At 63.0% G+C, this 20048-nt stretch overlaps 1 protein-coding gene across 4 annotated transcripts in view; it reads left to right on the forward strand.

Annotated features, from left to right (window-relative positions):
* Positions 1 to 20048, forward strand: part of DPYSL5 (dihydropyrimidinase like 5) — a 63278-nt gene that overhangs the window by 12321 nt on the left and 30909 nt on the right. For all 4 annotated transcript variants that reach the window (XM_067550486.1, XM_067550485.1, XM_067550487.1 and 1 more), the window contains exon 2: positions 18388 to 18652. In XM_067550486.1, coding sequence (XP_067406587.1) covers positions 18392 to 18652 — 261 coding nt within the window. In that variant the 5' untranslated portion in view covers positions 18388 to 18391. The remainder of the gene's footprint in view (positions 1 to 18387; positions 18653 to 20048) is intronic.

Raw genomic sequence — 20048 nt, forward strand, 5'->3', positions numbered from 1 at the left:
TGCATCCTGCAAAATACTTCCCAACTTTCCCAACAGCCAACACAGGCCCATCATCACCCATGTTGGCATCAAAATCCCTGTGATTTTCTCGAAACGGCTCCCGCGGTGGAACCTGGATAAAGCCGACTGGGACTGCTATAGGGAAGCCGTTGGAAAAAATGGTGAATCTGAATCCCTGCAACAATGTTATCACCAGTTCATTAGCCTCCTTACTGCTGTCGCCAAGAAGAGTATCCCTCGGGGATTCCACAAAGAATACACTCCCTGCTGGACAAAAGAGACCCAGGCCCCGCATCAGCAGCACAATCAGTCGGGCAAGCCCACAGATTGCGAAGGCCCTGTTAGAGTCTCCAGACTCAGCCAGACGCCAGCGGTGGATTGAGTGTGTTAACGGTCTGAACTTCACACACTCTAGTTGCCATGCCTGGGCCTTACTACGGCATCTCGGAGCCGCTAAGCTGATGGAATATTGGACCTCAGAAGTCCGGCCCAACTCCATAGCCTCCAAGTTGGTGGAGAGCACAAAAGGCCCACTTGACAAACACACCAGGTGAGAGATCCATCGTCAACTACGTTGGGCAATGACCTCAATTCCGCCACAAGATCCCATCACCATCAGTGCCGGTGAAGTGAGAGAGTTCACCCACAGTGAAGAGAGGGAAGGCAGCCAGTGGAAATGGTATCGCCCTGGAATTTCTTCTTCATCTAGGTCCCAGGGGACTCCAATGGCTGGCGAAACTGCACACCAAAACTATGGAATCTGGATGCATGCTAAAAGCCTGGCAGGAGGTGATAGTCATTGCCATATTCAAACGGGGCAAGTTGACCGATGACCCCAGAAGTTATAGGCCGATATAACTGCTGTGCACTACCTACAAACTCCTGGAACGTATCCTCCTTCAGAGCATCAGTCCCCTTGTCGAGTCAGTGACCTCCCAAGAGCAAGCAGGATTCCGGCCTAAATGCAGTTGTTGCAGCCAAGTTCTGGCCTTTGTAACATACATCGAGGCAGGATTCCCGAGGCAATCTAAGACGGGTGCAGCCTGTGTAGACCTGTCCTCAGCCTACGGCACGGTCTGGATTAAAGGCTCGATGCTGAAGCTTGCAAGGATCATCCCCTGCCACAAAACACTATGTCTGCTATGGACGATGCTGAGCAATAGGCGGCTACGTGTCCACTTGGGCAACGAAGTCTGTTGGCCCCAGTTCCTCCACAGTGAACTGCCACCAGGCTCAGTACTCGCGCCGACGCTTTTCAGTGTTTGCACGAGCGACGCGCCTCCAACCAAGTCACGCAGATTTGCATATGCAGATGATCTTGCCCTCGCAGCGCAAGCAGCCACCTTCAGCGACATTGAGTCTGCCTTGACCTAAACACCATGGAAGAATATTTCTGGAAATGAAGGCTCAAGCCAAATCCTCACGAAACAGTCACTGCATTTCAGCGTGAAAATAGGAACACTAAACGCACCCTGAAAATGACCACCTGCAGCAGCGCTGTGCGACATGACCCCCCTCCGACCTATCTGAGTGAAGCTGGGTCGCACGTTGACCTTCCACGACCATCTGAAGCAGGTAGCTGCCAAGATACAGACAAGGTCAACCTGGTCCAGAAACTGGCAAACCCAAGCTGGGGGACATCAGTGCTACGGACGTCAGCGATGGCCCTTGTGTAGCCTTCCGTAGCCGAGTACTCTGCACTGGGGTGGACCAGAAGCAGCCACACTTGACTTGATGAATTCCAGCGGAACAGTGCAATGTGGTGCATCACTGGAATGCTCAGGTCAACCCCGACACCTTATCTGCCGGCGCTGTCACACATTGTGCCCCCATCCATTCGCCAGGAGACTGCAACCCTTCCGGAATTCCAGAGGATGGTGAAAAACGAACATCTTCCCATCCACCAGGACCTTAACCAATGTCCCTCACCACCGCTGGAAGTCACGTAAGCCCTTTTGGACCCCTGCATTTAACCTTCGACAACGCACCTGCAGCCCTGCCGTAGCTTGCAAAGCTGAATGGAGTTTGAGAAGTTTGTAAAGACCTGGCACAGCCGATCCCTGGCTTCCATCTCCCATGGAGCTTCTGGGCAGCCTTAAACTGCCTCCAGACAAACCATGGCGGATGTGGATACTTGCTGCACAAATGGAAAATTAAAGACTCTCCATTGTGTGAGTGTGGTCACCTAGAACAGGCCGTGGAACACAAACGCAATGCCCCATTCACAAATAGAAAGGGGAGATCCCAGCGATACGCTCTGCTACTCCCGACGCAATTAACTGGCTTAACCATCTGAACGTGAAATGGTAGTTGTTGCTCTACATTTACATCAGCCATACGAAGAGGACAGACAGGACCATCATGATCGTTTAGTCTGGCCTCCTATGTAACACAAGCCATAAGAGAACAACACAGTCAGTCCTTCATCAAGCCCATGGCTTCGGGGAAAGCTAGAGCAGATCTTTGAGAGACATTCATCTTGATTTAAAGGCTTCAACAGCCCTAGGTGAGCTGGGCCCATGGCTAACGACTCTCTGTTAAAAATCCGCATCTTATTTCTAGTCTGCATTTGTTGAACTTCAGCTTCCGGACATTGGATCTTGTTCTACCTTTGATTAAAGGCTGCTGTCAGAAATCATCTTCCCCTGTAGGTACTTATGGACTGTGATCGTCACCTCTTCCCCTTCTCTTAGCTAAACCTACAGAGCTTCTTTAGTGTCTCGCTGTACAGAATCTCTTCCAGATCTCAGAACTATTCTTCTAGCTATTTTTGAACCCTTTATAACTTGTCCAGACCCCCTGGGAAGTGCGTATCCAGAACTAGAAACATTCCAGCTGGCTTCCCTAAAACTAGATGGAGGTTTGCTACTTGCGAGTCCCCTGTTCATACTCCCAGGGGTGACACTAGCCCTTAGCCCTGCCGTCACACGGAAAGCTCAGGTTCAGTTGGCTGTCCCCCGGGATCCCAAGTCCCCTTCAGAAGCGTTGCTTTGCAAAGAAGTGTCCCCTCCGCACACCCTTTGTTTCTAGCTGTGTGACCTTGCATTTGGCATGTCGTGTAATGCATCTCCAGGTTTCAGTGGCGGGGAGGAGTAATTCTTGTACCTGTAACGTTCACTGGGATCCTTTGGGTTGAAAGGTGCTATCATCTAGCCATGGCACTTAAAATCTGGCCCTGTCTTTGGGAAGCCCGTGGCATGCCTGGAAGTACTTTTTGCCCTGATTAGTTCTTTCTGCAGATGCCTTTAATCTGATCTGTGATGACTCCTGTACCCAGCAGATTGTCAGCACTTGATATAAACACAGAGCTTGATAAGAGATTTTTCCCCACTGATGTGTCATCTCTTGGAATCTGTACAGAATCCTTCTCCTTGTTCAGCTTTCACAATCCAGTTCCATCATTAAGACTCACCCTCTTTCATCTCTGTGCTGCAATGCACCATTTTGTTATGAAAAATGGGAAACGTCCTCCACCCTTCCCGGATTTCTGTGCCTTTCTCGCCACCTTGCTGCAGAACAATCCAGCACGTGTGTTTAAAACAAAAGATTACAGCCTCCTCCTCCTCCCCCGTCTGGACCAGTGTGGGACGGTGAAGCCACATTCGGATTCAGTTCACTGTCTGCTCATTTCAGAGCGTGACGTGCTACAGTTTTGAGTGTGTGAATGGTCTGACTGTGACGGCCGGGCCCCTGGGGCGTGCCAGGCACGCTGCACGTCGCTCCAGGGGACTGTGGCCTTTGCAGCCGACGTCTGTTGGGGGCATCGCTGGGCAGGTCACTTCCCCCGCCTTTCAGCAGGGCTCGGGCATAGGCCTGACTCCCATGGCTCCGTCCTGTGGACGTTCCTCATGAACGTCGTCTCGGCTTGGATGTGTCCTAGGAGATGACTTGACACTCGCACTCCCCCCCGCCCCGTGTCCTGATGTCTGTCTTGAAAGGGAGTGTGCAAAATCCTTCACCCTATCAAAACAGAGACGTCCCTGGCCAGGGTGACTGTGGGACACGCTCCAGCTGCCAGGACATCCGAACCCCCTGGGTGAGCCCATGGAAGCTGGTGACCGTGCTGAGAGCTGCTAGTGCAGGCTGGACCGGGATCGGTGGAGCGGGAGCCTAGAGGGAAGGCAGCATCTGTGCAGTAGCATGGCTGGTGCGTGCGGCAAACCCCACCCCTCCTGCTGGCTGCTTTCTGCCTGACGGGAGCCGCAGGCCATGCCCGCCATTTCCGCTGCCTCGGGCTAATGCGCCAGGTCCCGGGGAAGGATCCTTGGCAGTGTTTGCTCGTCATGTGATGGCTGGAATGTGGCCGCACGATGGTTTTCTGTGCCTGTGCTGGACTGCTCTTACGGGATGCTGGCTTTGAACCCGCGCCCTGTCCCTTGGCTCGTGGGCTCCCCGGGCGGTGGTTGTGCGCTGCGTGTCTCCGGTCAGCCCCCTTGTACTGCGCTGCTGTGAGCAGGAGCCGTTGGACCTGCTGGCCTCAGGGCTCCCGTCTGCCAGGCTGGGCGTGCTGTGCTGGGCTCGGCCATGGCTTTATAACGCAGGACTGCATCGGACTACGGCCTGGTGCGCCCCTCGGTCTCACCTGCTCCATCTTTTACCAGGCCCCTACGCCTGGAACGCTGCCTGTCGGGCTAGCGCTCTGCCCCTGCCTCTCCCCCGCCGACCCGGCTAGGCTTGTCAAACCTGACAGCCCAGCCTGGCGCAGGCTGCCACTTTACTCACTGGTTGTAACCCACGTGCACAAACACCCCCAGCTCTGCGAGGGGCTCGCCATTTGCCCCTCCCCCCCACGACTTGATGGTGTCAGTCGTGTTACCTGCACAAGTGGGATCGTGAGCTGCTTGGAATGGAGCCCTTGTCTGAGCCGTGTGTGTACAGCACCATGCACGCCGAAGGGCTTGCTAGCCCCGATCCTGGGCCAGCAGATGGACCATGTCAGCCTGGATGACGCAGCTCTGCGCAATGTGACGCATCTGCATGAAGCTGGAACAGTCACAAGGGTCCCCTCCTGCGACAGAGGCGGGGAAAATCCCTGTATCACTTATTAAAGGGAGCAGTCCTGCATGGGGGCTGGGCTGGAATTCTAGCCACACCGTTCCCACAGAGAGGTGATGACACAGCTGCTGCGTCTGGCCGTACACAGGCAGACGTGCCCGTGGCAGGGTGATTCCTCTGCAGACCCCTTGTGACAAAGTGGGCATTTTCTGTAGTATGTTTTGAGCGCTGTGTGTGCCTCAGTTTCCCCTATGCAGTTGGAGGGAGGGGAGGACTGAGTTTGCTCTTGGGGCGAAGGGCTTTTCTACCCTTGAAACGCTACCGTGGCGCCCCTGCAGCACTTCAGTGTAGACACGGCCGATGGGGAGGCAGAGCAGAGGCCCCGCTGGAGAACACAGGACTGGAAGGTGTGAGGTGGGGGCATAAAAGGGCGGCTTCTGGAAGAAACTTGCAGCTCTCCCCCCGGGCAGTGACGGAGGAGGGGAGCCGGAGAGAGGCAGAGCCTGACAATGGAGGTCGCTGCAGCTTGGCGGGGCCCTGGGCTGGCCAGAACGGTCGGTGCCTTGACCTTCATCTCCGCGCGCACCGAAGGGCTGCGCTGCCGCGTGCCAGCCGGAGGGTCGCTGCGAACCCTGCTCAGTGCACGAGGCTCTCCAGGCCTCTGGCTCGGTTGCTCTCGCTGGTCAGAGCTCAGGGTGTGGGGCAGGAGGGCTGCAGCCCCAGAGGCTCTGTCTCAGGGGCAGAGAGGCTGTGGCTGAGGGCCGTGGGGGTCAGGCCCATCAAAGGGGCTCCTCCAAGTTACTGTTCCGCAGCTGGGGGCTAGCGCCCCTCCTGTGGTGCTGAGACGCTCCCGGCCGGGGGAGATGCTCTGCTTTTTCTCCCTGTCTGTCCAAGTCTCCCCCAAGACCCCCTTTGACAGAGCAGGAAATACCGCGAGTTCGGAGCGAGAACGGGGCCAGACAGCGCGCGCTCTCCCCCACGTCAGTGAGTTTTGTTCTTCCTCGGCGCAGGGGCCATCGGAAACACGTACTGCTGTCAGCCAGCCGCTCTGCTGTCCGTGCCGGCGAGCACAGAGAGGGCAGGGAGCAAGGCCAGGGAGGCTGAGCTTGTTTCTCTGGCTCTCCCGGGTTGGGCTGGTGAAGCGAGTGGCTGTCAAAAGCAGAGAGAATAATGTGCTGACAAACACCCACTACAGCCTGTCCGTCTCTCTGCCCCCCGATGGGCCTCGAAACACGCTGTCCCCCCAAGGGAAACATTCCCAGGCTGGCCTGGGGAGCACCGGGGACATGGCCCCATTTCCCGTCTTCCTCTCCCATCCTTTGAGCAGGTGCAGATGTGGCAGTGCTGTGGGTGTGAGGAATGCAACGCGCCAGCCGCACGCAGTCCTGCTCGCCCGTTTGCCCAGGGCAGAGTGTTCTGGAGAGGTGAGAGGAAGCCCCCCTTCATCCTGGTGCGGGGCAGGGGAGCAGACTTGGATCTTTGCCAGGACTGGCCAGTGTCCCTGTTTCACCAGGCTGCAGTCTCATAAAGACGTGAGCAACGACAGCCGTGTGAGACGAACACAAGTGCTGCCAGCACGTTGTCTTACCCAGCGGTGGGGCGGGATGGGGCAGGGCGGGGGGATCTGCAAGCCGAGACCATGCGGAAGCAGCATGCAGTGTCCCTCATGAGTGCGTGTTGCTCAGAAGCCGTCTTCACGATTAGTTCAGCCTGGCCGCGGGAGCTCGGATGTTACCTAACACAGCCCGAAAGCCACTGCATTTTGCTCCCCCGTCAGCCAAGTTTTTGTCATGCCGAGGAGCAGTGACTCGGTACCAGGTTTGTAAGCAGACGTGTCCGTGTCTGCAACTCCCCGCCCGCAGGGGTACCTCTCCGAGAGCAAAGGGTGGGACTCTACCCTCCACGAGAGAGTCCTTGAAGTCAGATCCCTAGAGCCTGGCCCGGAGCAGCACGCTGCGCGTACAGAGCGCCCGGAAGAGCAGAGCTCATCGAGGGCGAGGAGGGAGTAGCACGGACAGGAGCTGACGGGGAGGCAAGCCGCATGTTGAGCCCGTTGGCAGCTGGGATCCGGCTCCAGCTGTGCTGCACCCCAGGCTGTGTCTGCACGAGCGAGTCCCGGGAGTTCTCCTGGGGGTCTGGCGTCAAGGAGCCCTGGGGGGGACTGGCTGCGAGCATCGCGCTGCCTTGCTGGCTAGCGCTGTCCTGAGCAGGGTTAGGCAGCTTGGTGCTTACACCCGCCAGTGGCCCGCGCGGTTCTGAAGGAAGATCCCTGCTCACGCCGTGCAGGTCACATGGGGCGAACACCTCTCTGGGAAGGGCCACGATCCGGGTAGGCCCGGCACGCACCGGCGAGCAGCACGGTACCCGAATGCGCGTTACCCGGGTGCAGCGGTCTGGTCCTCGGCTCCGTGGACGCGGTGCGGGCTGGGCTCCGTCGGAAGGTTGACCACGGCCTGCGGTCCAACACGACCGCACTGCTCTTCGGGGAGCGTAGCATCAATCCCCCCGAACCTCGCCACCTCCTTCGAGAGCACCACGCCCGGCCCGGTCCCTGCAGCCACGTCTGCGCTGCGCGGTGTCACAGTGTGCTCTCCGTGATGTCATGGAATGAACCGGCAGGCGCAGGCTTGCAGGGGAGGACGCGTCCGTAAGGCCAGCGCTGGCGGGGCTTGACGATGGTAGGTGAACCCCTCTTCTGGGCGTGTTTCCCCTGGGGCGGGTCTCGTGGGCGGGTGCTGCTGAGACCCCGCGATGTAGGCCTCGCCTCCCGAGAGGAAACGGTTGCTCAGCAGCTCCTCAGCCAGCGGCCGCACGCCGCCTTTTGTCAGGTCTGACTCTCAGCAGCTCCAAGAGGGCAGGACTCAGTAGCCAGGCATGCGCGGGGCTGGGCTGGGGTTGTGTCCCCCACTCCAGGACGGAGGGGCCAGGACGGCCGTGCAGGCAGCGCCTGCAGACCCCTCTGTGCGCAGGCCGGCCGGCTGCCTGCGGGAGGTGGCATGGAGGGTTACGTTCACACTCACCGCGCTCTCGGCTTAGCGGCTGCTCCGGCAGAGCCTGCAGCTCCCTCCCAGCAGGGCTGAGTGGGCAAACCGTTCTCGAAGCCCTTTGCTGCGGTGGCTGGCCCTGCCCGGGGCGGGGGCTTGTTCTGGTGGTTGGCAATAGCTGGCCTGCCCTTGAGCCTTTCCCTTCTCCAGCGCCAGCAGTGGGCACTTCTGTCCCCCATGGACAGAGCTCTGCCTGAGTCAGCGACAGCCTGCGCCCGCTTGGTGTTCGGGGCCCTGTGGCCAGTGCCTGGAGCAACAGATTGAGGAGCTGGGCTTCAATGGCGGCTCAAAGCCTGGGCGGCCCCAGACCTGCCGCTCCCCCTCTCAGCTGCTCTAAGGCGGCAGGAAGCGGCGAGGTCACAGTGGGGAGCTTTCCTGCCCGGTGCAGTTCCAGCACCTGGAAAACAGCTGCAGGGCAGGCCCCGGCTCTGGAGAAACCAGAAACAGCAAAGGCGAGATGGCTCAGGCGTCAGCACCCCAGCAGCCAGCGGAGCATCAGCACTTCACTGCGCTGAAAGCAGCCGCCGCTCCCAGACAGCAGCGTGCGGTGCATGCCATGCCGTGCCTCCCCGCCGCGGATTCACCATGTACCTGCACGTCCAGCGGGAACCGGCCGGTTCCTCTTCGGTGCAGTGAGGTGGGGGCCTCTGCAGTGTGGGACGCTCACGCCTCCTTTCTAGATGGACTCCCCTGTCGAAGCTGCTGCCCAAGTCCAGGGTTAATCCCAGCCCAGACTCTCTCTTCCCTAGAGCGTGTGCAGGGCCGGGGGGGCTGGTTCTTGTGTTGGAGCCCTTTGTCTGGGGGCAGGTGCATGGGGGCAGCACGCTTCCCGGAAGAGGAGAGGTTCTCCCTTCTCCTGCCCAGCTCAGGCCCGGCCCCTTCCGGACTGCGCTTTGCAGGGACCGTGGACGCTTCCGTCTGCCAGACCTGAGCTGAGCCCGCTGTGGCTCCTGGAGCTTCGAGCAGGCCCGACGGGCTGCAGCGCTAGCGCCTTGGAGCGGGCGATGGAGGGCACTAAACACCCCGTGCGCTCCGGTGTTCCAGGAGTGTCCTGGCTGGATCAGAGCGCTGCCGTCGGTGGGCAGACACGTCCAGCCGTTGTGTGGGGACGGGCGGCGGGCAGCGTCTTCCACCAGTAACCGAGCTGCTCGGGCGGCAGCGCCTGCGTGGAGGCAGAGCAGCTGCAGTAGGATTGTTGCAGCTGGAAACAGCCGGGAGGCCCATTGCCTGAGCCTCTGACGGGCTCATGCCTTAGCCAGCCCTTTTCGATGCAGACCGAGGAGCTGGTGCTGCACCGCCCAACCTCCAGCTGTGGAATCCGCTTCTGGCCTTGCCCTCAGAATGATTCGACTGGGTCCTGGCCTCCCCCTTCCCCGGGGCAGGCCCTGCCTCGGCACTGCCTGCGTGGGAAAGGCACCGGCTGAGCGTGGCCGTGACCCTGGGCCTCTGCCCCTTGCGGTAGAACAAGTGCAGATCAATGCAGGTGACCTTCATGTAGGGCATAAACTATCGATCTGCTGGGGTCGTGCGGCGAGTCCCTTGTTCTCCGTCTGGAGCCGGGGGAGCGTGGCCGTTCCTAATGGCGTGGTGGGTGGGGGGGACCGGCTTCCTTCCTTTCTGGGGGTATTGCCTGGCCATCTGGGTGTTCTGGACTGGGACGAATGTGTCCCGTACCATTGTGCCCCCCTCCATTCCCTGAACACGTCAGTCCATCGCGCCAGCCCCTGCTTGGCAGGCAGAGTGGTACGCTGCACTAGAAATACCCCCGCCAGGGTCGGGGTTAAAGGGGGACGTGTGTTCTGCAAGGACATCTGTCCAGGGATCTGCCTGCTTCAGCCTGCACTGCTCCCATCAGGTCACCCCTCGGCCTCCTGCTTCCGGCACGCGGGGCTGGCCAGGCATCTCTGTGGTGCCCTAATGTCATTGCCCTGGGTGCCTGCTCCTCTGCTCCAGAAGTGGGCTCTGCAGTGTCTGCTGTTCTGGGTGGGGTGTTCCCAAGCCCTCTCCCAGGTCTGGACTGCGGTGTCTGGTGCCAGCACCTGCTCAGCTTTCCAGGGACTGCCCCCGCAGGAATCGGAATTAATCAGTCCTGGCAAAAGAGACGCCCGAGTCCGTTCCCGGCAGACAATGGCCGTTAAATGGCTGGTGGCTTCAGACAAATCGAAGATGGCCGGGAATGGGTCAGAGACTTGTGGGCAGCTGTCATCCGGTTGTAACTGACTCTGTCCATTTCATGGCAAAGGGTGGGGTCTGCTCCTGACCGATGGATTGAATTCCTGACCTTTGCCGGCTGAGGCAGCCCGGGGGAGCCTGCGTGTGTAATCAGCAGCGACCACGGCAAAGATCTTTTGGAAAGAAAAGGCAGGCTCTGCTCAGCCAGTGCTGTGATTCTGCAGCTGGCAGGGGAAGGGGAGGCTGACCGCTCCGCCTGCCCGGCGATCGTAAGAAATCTTCTTGTCTTTGTGATGGAGAGTAGCTCTGGAAATCAACCCGACAGCGCCTGTTCCTTGCGTCTGGCGCTGTGCCCGGACAGACGGTTAATTCTGAAAATCAACGTGACGCGGCCGTCTGCGTGGAAGGTGCTGTGCAGGGTTGTGTCTCGGGCCTGGTGAAACTCGTACCTTTTCCTGCTGCCTTATTGCACCCCTGGCGTGTAAGGAGATTTATTGCGAGGCAGTGGCTGGATCTGTGGAAGGGGACCGTCGGGAGGCAGGGCTGGCTGTCAGGCGTGGCAGCCGCAGGCTCACCTGAGGCCTTGCTCGGATCCGGGCAGCGCTGGCGTCCCGGAGTGCAGTTCAGCTGTAAAGAAGCCGGGGGGAGAGTGTCGTGTCCTACCAGGCACCCCATCTCTGGGCACTGGACCTTGATCCCTGAGTTATCCCACCAGCAGACCGCAGAGCCCAGCACGCTCTGGGGCTGGAAAGCTCCTGGTATCATGAAGCCAGGCGTTCGACAGCCCCCAAGGATGAAGAAAAACGTAGCATCTGGGGAGAGGATTCTGTAGCCAGGCGCACAGAAGGTGAGCCTGCGCTCCCCTCTCAGCTCTCACGCTGGAGTCCAGCCTGCCGCTGAGAGGGCTGGGGAGGAGATGGCGCCCGCTGAGGACGTTTTTCTTCTCTGGTCTCTCCCCGAGCTGCAGCCTCGTCGGATGGTCCCCGCTCAGCCCTGAGCTGCGGCTGTTGCTGCAGGCAGCCAGCGTGTGCAGGGCTGATGCCGAACGAGGCAAAGGTGATGCAGCAGCAGTTCCCGGGACGGGGGCGAGGGCAGAGGGGTCTCTCCTGCGGCTTGTGACTGGTCCTTGGAGCGGATGGCAGAGGAGGGAAGGCGGGCGGGTAAGGGGCCGCCTTGGCTTGCCGCTGATCCAGGTGCGTGCTTATTGCGGCTCTTTACCCTGGGAACGTTGCAGAGCTGTCGCTGAGCCGAGCTGGGGTGCAGCGAGGTGGGCTCCCTCTCTAGGCCCCTTCTCAGTGGGGGGCCCTGGACTCCAGGCAGCCACTCCTCCTTTGTCCCAGCCGAGCCCCGGCTGGTAACCTGCAGGGCGTGAGGTGGCCTCGGGATCTGGGCTGGGCAGAGTCTCTGAGGTTTTCAGAATTTATTTAATGTTTAGCAGCTTTTTTTGTGTATCCATTTACATGTTCCCAGGTGTGGGGAGCTAGGAAGGGTCGGACAGCGGGCACGGACCAGTCTCTAAAGACTTTGCAACGGAGAAAACAGACGGTCAAAACCCTGCGTCCAGATACCCAAAGTAAACGGCCTTAAATCAAACTCCGAGTTCTCCAGCGGCGTGTTTCGTGCTTGGCCGAGCTGTACATCTGTTGTCAGCGGCAGCATTGTCGCCGGTAATCTGTCCCCTCCAAACCTGTTTACATGGCAGGAGTGCAGAGCGGGGGTGGAGGGGCCCACGGGAGGGGGTGGGGGCTGCACCCACCCAGCGAGAGGCTCTCTGCCCTCGACAGACACCCCACCCCCGGGAAAGGGCTACAGCATCCGTCCACAGTGAGCAGGGACGGGAGACCCGGAGCTGTCGCTGTTGCAGCTGTGGGGTGATGGGCGGGGGGCAGCCTGTGGGGGTGAATTAGGGGGCAGCCTGTTGCCATGCCTGGAGGTGTTTAGCTCAGGGGAGGGGAGGCAGGCCCTGGCTGGCACCCCCTGTCCCGCTTGCTGCTCCCGGGGTTGTCCATCTGGGTTGTCCTCCTGGGCCTCTCCCGGAGCTGGGGGGGGGGGCCTGGTCCCCGAGGTGGCCCCTGGGAGGGCTCCATTCTGATTGGCCGGGGCTGGAGGGTGTTTCGTGTGCATGCCCACGAGGGTTCCTCTTGTGCCCACAGTGGGAACCAGCTGCGGGGCCTGGGCACAGTGACGTTCTCCAGCTGCCAAGGCTTCGCCACCTTCCCACGGGGCCCCACCCGCCTGCTGCTGCTGCTGGCGGCAATCTGCGACCAGGCCCATGCCTCCCCAGAGGTGGCTGCCCTAGGCCAGGGCGGAGGCGTGCTGGTGGGGCTTGTGTGTGCAGGGAACTTGCTCTGCTGCTGCCCAGCCGGCACCTGTCCTGTGGATACGCAGAGCCTCTCTCCGCGGTTCCTCCACGGTCCGTCGGCAGAGAGGGGCTGGGGGAGAAGCGCCCAGAGGGGCTCGAGCCGTGTGCTCTGGGATTGGGTTTAACACCCCGACGAGAGCAGCCTCTCCCCAAGCCGAGACGGGCTCAGCGTTCTCCGTATCCGCCGGGCAGCGTGGCTCTAGCGTCAGCTGGCCAGAACGTGGGCCTGCCTCTGCAGAGCCCTCCTCCGCTGCTCACTGACCCCTCCGTGAGCCCAGCCCTGCAGGGTGCAGCGTCCCCTCGGCCAGCTCTCAGCCCCAGCAGCGCCTGCGCGGACACGCGGGGTGGGGGATCTCGCACCCAGGGGCCCAGCGCCAGCGCCAGCGCCGAGGTGTGCGGCCCGCAGTCACCGCCTGCAGCAGACGGGCAGGCCTGTGTCCAGACTCGCTCGTAGAGAGAGGCCAGGTACCCGGCACCGCTCCTGCCGGTTCCACTGCAGCGAGCTGCTTCCCCAGGGCCCGCTCCAGGACACCCGCCTGGCCCTTACAGACCGGCTGCCAGGCTCGGCTGTGAGCGTCTGGCTCAGCGCTGGGTGAAGCTCTCTGCCGCTTTCTGCAGCCTACGAGCAGGCGCGTGGCGGGGAGGGGCTGGCGTCCCACGTTCTGGCTGCCCCAGCGTGGACCTCGTGGCGTCACTGATCCCGGGGGCGAGCAGCCGCACAGAACGGCTGGGGATCCAGCCCACGGACGCTCCTCGTACCCCTCGCTAGCGTCCAGGCCTCTGGGCGTGGACATACAGGAGAGACGCCGGTCTGGGAGGCAGCATGGCGGATATGTTTCCTGTCAGAGCGGCTGCTCCTTGCTGCTGCCCAGAGCTGCCCACGCTGGCTTGTGGGGACGTTGGGCGGGATCTCTAGGCCAGCCCCTGCCCTGGCTGCGCTCGGGGCGGGAGGTAATGAGATGATGGGGGTGTCTTTTGGCCGGACGGTCGGTCTGAGAGTGCTGGAGCAGCTGGCACAGACTCGGCGATGGGCAGCCGTCTCTCCCCGAAGAGGCCGGCTGGGAGGGGTGGAGGGTAGCGAAGGGGCTGCCGAGGGCTGGGCGTGATCTGTAAAGCTGGGCCAGGACTTCCCAGAATTGGAGCCCAGAGCCGGCCCCTTAGTCCTGTGCGTAGGTCGTGTCTGCACAGTCAGCGGCCGTGGGTCTCTGCGCCCGGCTCGCCAGGTTCCGGCTCGCTCTGCAGCGCTAAAAGCAGCTATAGAGACGCTGGGGCTGAGGCTCTGACACCGGGGGGGTGGGATGAGGTTCAGAGCCCCCCCGCAATGCCTACACGGCCCTTTTAGCAGGTAACACGAGCCCGTCGCCCTGGGCGCGGAGGTTCGCTGCCGTGGGTAGACACAGCCTTGTTCAGGGGCCCGAGCCCCCTTCTGTCCATGCACAAATCAGGTCACTGAGCCCTCAGGGCCCGGGTCCTAGGACCCTGCCCTGGGCTGGGCCACAGCCCACGTCCCGCTGTGACTCGGGTCTGAGCTCTGGCGCGTGGGCGCAGGCCTGTGTCAGGCGGTCGGCACGGTGCAGAATGCTGAGACCCGAGTCTAACGACTGTAAACCCAGGTGCACAATCCGGTGTGGACACTCCCGTGCCGGCTTCGACACACCACGCTCCTGCAGAGCCAGGCTGTGCGCGCAGAGCAGACGCGCCTGGTGCCTGACTTCCAGAGCAGCTCCCCTGGAGTGGGACAGCCCCACCCCCATGTGCAAGGGGCTGGAGGGGTCGAGTGTTCACACTGTACAGTCCGTGGGGCCGGGGACCACTTTCCCTACGGGGTCTGCTCCCAGCCCGTCATGGCCACCTCTGTAACACGCGTCCCTTGGGCTGCTCCTTTCACAGGGTGCAGCGAGGGGCAAAGGGCAGCTCTTAGCACGAAGCCATTCGCTGGCGCAGGGCCCTGGCGCCCTGCACGTGACCCCTCTACCCAAGGCAGCGCAGCACGGGGGTGTGGGCACAGGCGAAGGAGAGGGCAGGGGGTGGCTGGGGAGCTGCGTTGGCCGGGTTTACGTGGCTGCTGCTGGGCCAAAGGATGCTCCGCGCGAGCGAGCAGGAGGGTTGCAGCGCAGGCTGATAGGAAGGGACTCGGAGCAGAGGAGGAAGGCGAGCTCCCGCGCGCAGGAGCCGCATGGGAAGAGATGAGGAAGGAGGAGCGGGAGAAGAACTCCCAGGGCTGTGAGGCAGGGGCAGCTGGCGCGATGGGCGGTGGGCAGGCGAGACGGGGGGTGCAGCGGAGCAGAGCCGCCCGCGGGAGCGTGGTGACTTTGGGAAAGGATTGGGGCGGGGGCCAGGGTCGTGCTGGCAGCAGAAGACTGGGAGAGGGGGTCGTTGCAGCTCCTGCGCAGAGCGGAGGCCGCGGGAGTGCCCGCAGCAGCAGCCGTGAGCGTGCAGAAGTGATGCTGGCGTGCGGAGCCGCCGGGAGGGGGGAAGGAGCTGAGGCTGGGAGCTGAGCCGCGCTGTGCTCGAGTGGCTGGCAGGAGGGGGGCTCGGGGCGAACGGGCAGCCGGCGTTCGGCGCGGTGAGTGGGAGGCAGAGCCCCGCTGTGCACGGCAGGCCAGGGGATGGGCAGCGATGCGGCTGCTCGGGGTGGGGGGGTGAAGCCTGGGCGTCGAGGCGGGAGCAGTGGGTGATGAGCGGGTTCAGGGTCCCTTTGGAGGCACCCCTGCAGCTGGCGCATTCAGGGCGCGGAGCCGTGGCTCAGGAGTGGTGGCAGGACGTGAAATTGTGGCGAGGGGAGCAGGGCACAGCCAAGAGGGTCCCACAGGGAGGAGGATCTTGGCCTGGCGTCAGCATGGAGGCGTCGAGGGCCGGGGGCCTGCCTGGAGCCGGGGGCACGGGCTGGTGGCTGTGGAGCGTGCGGGGGGCAGGAGAGCATTGGAAGCAGCTGGGGGGGGGTTGACTGCAGAGCCCTGTTCCTGCCACACTGGCCTGTGCCCCACGGGCATTGCAGCAGAGGCACCTGAGGGCTGGTCTCGGAGCAATTCCCCGGCCAGCCCGTTCTCTGGCCCACAGGGTCTGTGCCCCTGACGAGACGCCCCTTGCAGTGAAGTGGTTGCCGGCAGGTATTCGCACGGCTCAGCTGCCTTGGGGCGTGCACGGAGCCCAGGAGGCGGCTGGGCTGGGCCTGTCCCAGGTTGTAACCGACAGGTCTCAGACTGCAATTCTGCAGGGGGCATTGCCATCCCCTCAGTGCATTTCCACCCGCAGAGAGCCGGGCTGGGCCCTGCCCGGTTTAACGTCCTGAGCAGGGGCCGGGAAGACAACGTCACAGCCCTGGTAAAGCGTGCTGATGCACACAAAGTGGGGCGTGGTAAATAATGGACAGGCAGGTCCCTGCTGCAGCGTGCCGGGGGTCGCTTGGTAAACAGGGTGCAGGCACACCATCCACCGTTGGCCATGGCTACCTGTAGATGTGGCCGGCTAGGGCCGAGGCATGGAGGCCACGCTTCCAGCCGGGGGGGCTTTCCGGGGCAGGGGTGACTCTGAAAACGCGTTGGGGGTTGTGATGGAGAATCAGCTGAACAGGAGCTCCCAGGGCCCTGCTAATGCGTTGTGGGGATGCACACGCCGGCGAGCCCTGAGGCGTGGTTGAGAGGCTGTGGCCCGGGTGCGAGCAGGTCCGGCGCCCACAGCTGAAGAAGGCTGTTGATAAACACGCGAGGGCTCAGAGAAGAGCCCCGAGAAGGATTCAAGGGTTGGCAAAGCTGCTTTGGGCTGAGCGGCCTGCGCCCAGCGCTGTACGTAGCGTAGCAGGAGAAGGGGGAGGGGGGCTTGGTCAGTGTAAGCGGCAGCAGGGGGAGCAGAGAGTTAGTTAATCATGGGCTCGTCGGTGTCGCAGATCTACCGGCGAGACGTTGCAGCTAGACAAGTCCAGGCGGGAAATAAGGCAGAAACGTCTAACGGGACAGTCGTTAACAGTGGGCGATTTCCCCAGAGCCGTGGTGGATTCTCCATCGTGGACAGTTTGTAAATCCAGGCTGAGAGATCTGCTGTAGGAATTACGTGACAGGAGACCAGCCACCCGGGCAGCCCAGTGCTCCATCTGGCCCAGCGTCCTCTCTTCCCACGCTGGCCGCGGCCAGCTGCGTCAGAGGGAATGAACAGAACAGGGCAACTAGCGCGTGAGCCAGCCCCTCGTCCACGCCCGGCTTCTGGCAGACGGCAGCTAGAGACGCCCCGAGCAGGGGGTTGCGTCCCTGCCCACCCCACTGGAGAGCCAGCGAGGCTGCTATGGGGCAGGGCTCTGGCCTGTGCCATGCAGGAGGTCGGACATGGTCCTGTCCCGTCTGGCCTGGGGATCTAGGAAGGCGATGGGGAGGCCGGTTTTGCTTGCTCTGTTGCCCAGCCTCCACTGCGCTGGGGTGGTGGGAGCTGTGCTCTCCACCCGAGGGCTCCCCGGGAAGCCGGGCCAGGCTCGTCCAGCCGGTAGGCTTTCCAGCCGCACCCCTCTTGTGCCTGTTCCCTGCCCCTCCAGCTGGGGCCAGCGCCTGCGCGTGGAGCCTGGAAACGGGGGTGTGCTGGCAGCGGGGAGCAAAGCACTGCATGGGAAGGGGGTCCCTCCGCTGCCCTCAGTGAGGGGTCCAGGGGTCCCTGCTTCCACGCCCTCCTCTGGGAGCTTGGTTCGGATGCAGCCCCCAGGATGGCCCCAGCCTGCTGATCTCTAGGATCGTCCACTCTTTATATACCCCAGTCCCGGGCAGGCAGCACCTCCTGGGTAATCCCTGACAGCTCCCGCCCTGCGCTCCCCTCTCCCCGGCGGGCCCCACGGCTGGCTGGCTGTTGGAAGCAGCGCGGTGCCATTGGGAGCCCCAGCGCCCGCTCGCTCTGGCTGGGGCTTTTCTTAATTCAGGACCCCGGAGCATCTGCTCTTAAAGGGCCGAGCACCTCACCCCACGCTCTGCCTTCTGCGCCCCCTCCGCCCGCTACCCACCGTCCCCGGGAGCCAAGGGCGGCCAGGGTCCCTCGCTGGCTGGCGCGGTCCCGCTTCCATACGGCTCTGATGGTGACGTCCCCCCGCTGCCCTGCGTGCAGGTGGGCTCCCCGTTACTGGGAGCAGTGTGCCTCTGGCCTGGCCTCCTGCCCCCGCAGCCTGCCCAGTACCTGCCGCGGTCCCTCCTCGGTTCCCGGCAGCCAGCCGCGCCCCCAGCCCCTGGCGCTGTGTCCGTGGCAGCAGAGGGGCTGGCCCCACGGTCAAAGCCAGCAGGCCTCCTTGGGGCGGGGCAGGGTGGCCCGGCTGAGGGGCAGGGCCTGGGCGCTCAGGCAGGGCCAGGTGGCTGATAGGACACCCCCCCCAACAGCCGTGGACAGACTGACCCTGCCTCCTGTCTTGCCCGTGGGCTGGCACCGTGCTGGCCCAGTGTTAACAAGGGCTTCGCCCCTCAGCCAGTGCACGTGACTCCCCAAAAATCCACCCGCCCCGAACCCTCCCTTCCCGAATCTGCGTCCAGCCGCCGCCTGACACACCCTCCCCTGCCACAGAGCGGGGCGGCTGTCCGGCGCAGCCGTGGGGCGGGGAGGTCCCCTCTGGGCTGGGCGCTCAGGGGTGGGGCGTGCATGACCCAATCTCATCTCAGTGGGCCGTCTCTCCAGTAGCCAGCCTGGCCAGGCGGGGTGGGGGGTCCTGTAGGTGCCGTGGGGCAGGGAAATGAGGCTCCAGGCTCCCTCCCAGCTCCAGGGCAGCCAGGCGGCGCCGGCGTGGCTCTGGGTTCCCGGGGCTTGCGGCTGGCCCGCCAGGCTGACTCACCCGCTGCCGGTCTCCCCTTTCAGAGCCATGCTTGCCAACTCGGCCACCGTGCGGATCCTCATCAAGGGGGGGAAGGTGGTGAACGAGGACTGCACCCTGGAGGCGGACGTCTACATTGAGAACGGCCTCATCCAGCAGGTGGGCCGGGAGCTCATGATCCCCGGAGGGGCCAAGGTCATCGACGCCACCGGCAAGCTGGTGATCCCAGGCGGCGTCGACACCAGCACTCACTTCCACCAGACCTTCATGAACGCCACCTGCGTGGACGACTTCTATCACGGCACCAAGGTACCCGCGGCCGGGGTGGCGGGGAGCCCCGCCTGCTACTGCTGGGCGTGGGCTCCGGGAAGCTGGCGGGAGGGTGGGAGCATCGCTGTGAGGAGCTGCTGGGCCTGGGTCCTGCTTTCCCGTGTCTGCCGCTCCCCAGCCCGGCAGGGATTTGCTCCAGCCGCCTGGTCCCTGCCCCCAGCCAGCTCCACTGCCGGGAGGGGAGAGCAAACTCTGCCCATGCGGTTTGGGGGCCAGGGTTCCTCCCCGAGCCGCCCTGGCAGGAGGGAGCAGAGCCAGGCTGAGGGTGCGGAGCTGCCAGGGGCCGGTCGCTGGGCCCGGGGCCCTGCACTCGCACTGTGTCCTGGTCAAGCGCCGTGTGCTAAAGTGCAACGCTGCGGGGGAATGGCCTCTGCCATCGGCCTGGGGCGGACGTGCCAGGCTGCGGGGGCGCAGGGCACCAGGCACCCTCCCTCCCTTGCTCTTGTGCGGGCGGGGGCAGCGGCCCTGACGGGCGCCTGCCCGGGGTGCTGCGTTGTGGCAGCTGGACTGGAGCACGGCAATCGGGCCTGAAGTGTTTTGGATCCCTCCATGCTCGGCTCCCTGCCCAGCCCGGGCCCCGGGAACGCGTCACGCTCTGGATTGGGCCTGTGCCGAGCAGCGCAGACTCACTGGGCGTATCTGTTCCTAGCCCGGTTCCCGACTGGCTCTGATGGCTGTGACGCCGCCAGGCGGGCCCAGTCTCTGCGAAGGGCAGGGTCATTCTTGCCTGGTCACGGGCCGGGATGAACAATGAGTGGGCTCTGGCGATGGCACCAGTTCCCTTTCCCGTCGTGGGCACGACTGGCCCCGTCTCCCGCTGGCAGCTGTAGAGACGCAGCGGTGGACGGGGTGTCCTGGCTCCTTGGCGTCCGCGGGAAGCTTTTCCTTGCTGGCCCCAGCTGCTTCTCCGGCAGGACTGTGGGCGCAGGCCCGTGCTCATGCTTCAGGTCCTTCGGAACCAGCCGGGCAAGGGCCCAAAGCCGCCTCTCCGTGCCGCCTGCTGGGTCTCTAGCCGGCCATCCCGGAGCCCCTCCTGCCCCCCCAAGCGATGGGGCCGCCTCCATCCGATGGGGCAGGAGGGGGGAGTGTGGGAGGGTCTCTGGCTCCCTGAGCCAGCTGCCTGCCCTGCTGCATCGTACATCCCGGAGCAGTGTGTCTGAGCAGGGGCCCGCCAGGCCGGCTGCGCTTCAGGGGAGCGGCATGGAGCTGAGAAATGACCCCGGGCGGAGGGCGTCACTGGGCTGCGGCGCGCCCTGGCCGGCCGGTCTCGCTCCAGGCACGGTGCCGGCTCCGCGCCTCGTCCCGGCTCACATGCGCGGGTCTCCGGACGAGGGAGCTGCGTGCAGCCTCAGAGCCCAGAGCACCCGGCTTTCCT

The sequence above is a fragment of the Emydura macquarii genome, unplaced genomic scaffold (assembly GCF_026122565.2).
Source record: "Emydura macquarii macquarii isolate MOO-44397 ecotype Brisbane River unplaced genomic scaffold, CSIRO-AGI_Emac_v2 contig_1300, whole genome shotgun sequence".
NCBI classification, from domain to species: Eukaryota; Metazoa; Chordata; order Testudines; family Chelidae; genus Emydura; species Emydura macquarii.